General features: G+C 52.3%; 1 protein-coding gene across 1 annotated transcript; it reads left to right on the plus strand.

Annotated features, from left to right (window-relative positions):
- Positions 1-278: 278 nt before the first annotated feature.
- On the plus strand, positions 279-1,316 carry LOC132357198 (putative MAGE domain-containing protein MAGEA13P). Its single transcript, XM_059910477.1, has one exon. It carries the CDS (start codon positions 279-281, stop codon positions 1,314-1,316), a length of 1,038 nt encoding a protein of 345 aa, XP_059766460.1.
- Positions 1,317-4,072: the final 2,756 nt, after the last annotated feature.

Raw genomic sequence — 4,072 nt, forward strand, 5'->3', positions numbered from 1 at the left:
TGGCCTCGCACAGCCTACTGTCTTACCTGGAATCTGCAGGCTGAGCGGGCTGGTTACACCCTGAGGAGTTTCACAGGTCCTCCCACTGGTTCTTAGGGCACAGACCAGTCAGGAAGACAGGAGACCCCCCCAGAGCACTGTCTAAGGGAAGACCTATTAAGATGGCCGTGGTCAGAGCTGACAGGGTTGAGTTTCTCACACTCTCTCCCGCAGATCAATTGGCCGCCATCAGCACGCCCTGCCCACAGCCCTGCCTGCTGCCCCCAACACGCATCATCATGCTTCACAGTCAGAAGAGTCAGTGCGACGTGCTTGCAGTAGGCCTTCAGGCCGAGAAAGAGGCTCAGGGCCTGGTGGGCGCACAGGTTGCCGTAGCTGAGGAGGGGGAGGCCGCTGCCCCCTCACGCTCTCCTTCGATCCAGGGCACCGCAGAGGCTGTGCCTGCTGCTGGAGCGCAGAGCGTTCCCCAGAGTCCCCAGGCAGGCTGCGCCTCCTCCGTGGCCGTCGAAGCCACTCCATCGAGCAGATCAAATGAGGGCTCCCACAGCCAGGAAGAGGGCGTGAGCGCCTCCCAGGCTCCCGAGTTCCTGTTCCATGACGAGGTGAGCAAGAAGGTGGCTGAATTGGTGCAGTTCTTAAGTGTCAAGCATGTAAAAAAGGAGCCCATCACGAAGGCAGAAATGCTGAGGAGTATCGTCAAAGAGCACAAGGACCACTTCCCTGAGATCTTCTGCAAGGCCTGTGACTGCATGGAGATCGTCTTTGGCATTGAAGTGAAGGAAGTGGACCCCACCAGCCACTCCTATGTGCTCGTGAAGATACTAGACCTCACCTACAACGGGATGCTGAGTGATGAGCAGGGCATTCCCCAGACCGGCGTCCTGGTACTGATGCTGGGTGTGATCTTCATGCAGGGCGACCGTGCCCCTGAGGAGAAAGTCTGGGAAGTGCTGAGTATTATTGCGGCGTATGTTGGGCAGAAGAACCTCAGCTACAGGGAGACCAAGAAGCTCATCACCAAAGAGTTGGTGGAGGAAAAGTACCTGGAGCGCCAGCAGGTGCCCAACAGTGATCCTCCACAGTACGAATTCCTGTGGGGCCTGAGGGCCCACGCCGAAACCAGCAAGATGAAAGTCCTGGAGTTTTTTGCCAAGATCAACGAGATTGACCCCGCTGCGTTCTCACCCTGGTATGAGGAAGCTTTGAGAGATGAGAAAGAGAGAGCCCAGGCCAGAGCTGCCGCAGGGGATGATACTTCTGCCATGGCCAGTGGCAGCCCCAGTGTCATGCCCAGCAGCCTCGCCTGCCCTGAGTGAAGTCAGAGGAAGATTCCCCACTCTGTGTGTGAAGTCAAGGTTCTAAATAGTGGGGGGCTGCATTGCGGATTTTATCTTTTTTTTTCCTAAAGGTTTTTAGCTTTAGAGTCTAGGTTCGTGAATAACGTTGGTCACATATTTGTTGCTGTTTGTCAGGCTTTAGAATAAGAATTTTGCTAGTCTGTAAAACAAATTGGGAAGTCTTTCATCATGTTTTGTGATCTGGAACAGGATAACATGGCATTGGAATAGGAATTTCCTTAGAAACATGCAAGGGCCCAGGAGTAAAATAGATGGGATCGAGAAGTAGAAGAAAAAAATGTAAAAGATGGTTATCCTAAGAATCCTGTATCCCATTTAGTCTGTTGTTTTGTAAGATTAAAGGTACACACCTCGATTTGCTTGGCTAATTAAACAATGTGTGAGAAATTAAATCTTAATAAATGAGAGTCCTGGCTCACTGGCTCATTTGTGCTTATAGGTGGGGTCTTAGAGGTGAGAGAAAAGCCTAGAATGGAAAACTGGTCCTGGCAGTTTCTCTGGGATCGTGGAGGAACATAGCCCAGTCTCCACCTGGAGCAGGTGTCCTGCCCCTCTGTCCCCACGCCACTGAACACAGTGCACAGACTTGGTGTTCTGTACACATCATCTGCAAGGATTTCCTGAGAAAAGGCTGATATTTCTCTGAAGTGGTGCCCAGAGGCTGGCACTTTTTCCCTGGCCTGGGAGATCCAGAGCCCATGCCACTGAGAGGACATTTTAATTAAGTTATCTTGAGTGCAATTTGGCCAACTCTAAGCAAGGGCTAGATTTTTGGTGGGGGTGAGATGAATGAATGAAAATAGTCGTTTGGATGGAAGAGCAGCTGGGAGAGGGGAAAGGAGTTAGTCCTTGACTCAAATTCCAGAAGCTTTGAGTTGCATTCAACTGGGGAAGACTTCCCAATATCCAAATTAAAGATTATATCCACTAACAGGGAAAATTTACTGAGTTTTATTTACAAAGCAGCATTTGGGGCTCACTTGTTTTATGTCCTAGAGTGCTGTGTGTTCTCTGAGATGCCATGGAGCGCGCGCGCACACACACACACACACACACACACACACACACACACACACACAATCCCAGGAGAGACTGATAGAGTCTGGGGTCAGAATCATATTAGAATTACTGCTATTATTAAAGATCCATTAAATGCCAGGCCATGTGCTTGACTTACATTATATATTGTACATTCCAGCAGTCCCACAAGTCAGGGCTTATTAAACCCACTTCACAAATGAAGAAACTAAGGCTCATATTGGCCACTTGGCCATGGACCCAGTATCACATGTCCAGTAAGTGACAGAGCTGGGACTGGATCCCTGGTCTGAATTCATCGAGGTCCAGGCTGTCCCCACTACTCCCAGCCTGAGGCCAACCTTTTGTCTCTGAGTTCGTTTCCCTTCCCAGTACTGCATCATGGCAACAAAAAGAAGGGCCCTGTGTCCAGTGTGCTAAAAGCAGGCCTAAAGAAGGAAGGAGGCGGTGAGAAACTGGACTTGGGGACTGTCTGTGGGCTTTATTTACCTCTGGCCCTCCTGCCTGGGTCCCAGGGCTTCTTGGGAGCTGAGTGTGCCCAGGCGCTGGCACTTCTGTCCGGGCCTGGCACTTTCCTGCGTTAGGCACGCTTCCACTGGTCTTCCTTCATGTGCCCTCCTGTCAGCTCTGGATCCTGGCCTGCTGACCGGCTCGTCACTTCCTCTTCTCTGAAGACTGGACCCTGCTCCCAGTGGAACAGCCCCAAATACTGTGTCAAAGTTATTTTAGTATGTCTCCCATTTTCTCATTAGGTTAAGCAGAAAATTAACTTAATCCCTCACGCATATAAAACTGGATTTGTGCAGTGATGTCCTGAGTAAAGGGATTCCCCTGGGCATGACTTAAAATTCTGAAATGTCAGCAGGACCTTTCCCCTTTACTTTGAGAAGCGAGGACTTGGCCAGAATGACCAGGAGCCAGGGAAGGATACTCTCAGTCAGTGAGGGTCATTGAGAGCATCCTGGCGAGAGCAATTGCCAGAGCCCACAAGAGAGCACGTACAGAACCGAGTCCAGAGGGCCCCAGGCAGGCTGGCAGTCAGGGCTCTCTGAGTCCAGAGTTCAGGGCCCAGAAGGAGAGATGGTGGGGAATCTGGGTGGGTGGTACTGGACGCCTTACAAGAATAGGCTGGGAAATCTCGGCATCCTCATGACCAGCTGGAAGTCTCAGTGTGGTCTGAGTGGGTAGGTCATTGGGAGGAGTGGACCAGCCACATGCCGGACACCACCCGCTGCCTTAGAGTCGCCCCTGTGTCCTGTCAGGAAGAGCACAGCTGCCCCCCTGCATCGTTTGGGTGAGCTCCATTTCTTGACACCTCTAGTGGTCCAGTGCTCCCTTGCCAGTGTCCCCGGGCAGGGAGCTGTCTTGATGCCTGCTGGAGGCTGGCATGTGCCCCTGTGTGCAGTGGACCCCTCCGTAGCAGCTGGGCTATGTGAGTGAGTGGGGTGGTGACCGACGTCTGCCAGTTGAGACAGGCCAGGGGCACCAATGAAGAGTGGAAGGCAGTGCGCAGCCACAAGGAGGGGGCAATTGGAGGGGCAACCCCTGGGACTAATCACCTCAGAGACTCTGCAGCAAAAGGGCTGGGTGTGAACATGCATTGAAAAATGATCCAGGTGTTGTCCCCAGCTCAGGCTGCCTCCCACGGATTCTGAGCTGTTGGGACACTAGAGGGC

This window comes from Balaenoptera ricei, chromosome X (genome assembly GCF_028023285.1).
Source record: "Balaenoptera ricei isolate mBalRic1 chromosome X, mBalRic1.hap2, whole genome shotgun sequence".
NCBI classification, from domain to species: domain Eukaryota; kingdom Metazoa; phylum Chordata; class Mammalia; order Artiodactyla; family Balaenopteridae; genus Balaenoptera; species Balaenoptera ricei.

What these genes read in the sequence shown, in the direction of transcription:
- LOC132357198 (XM_059910477.1), top strand. Translation starts at nt 279, where the DNA reads ATGCTTCACAGTCAGAAGAGTCAGTGCGACGTGCTTGCAGTAGGCCTT.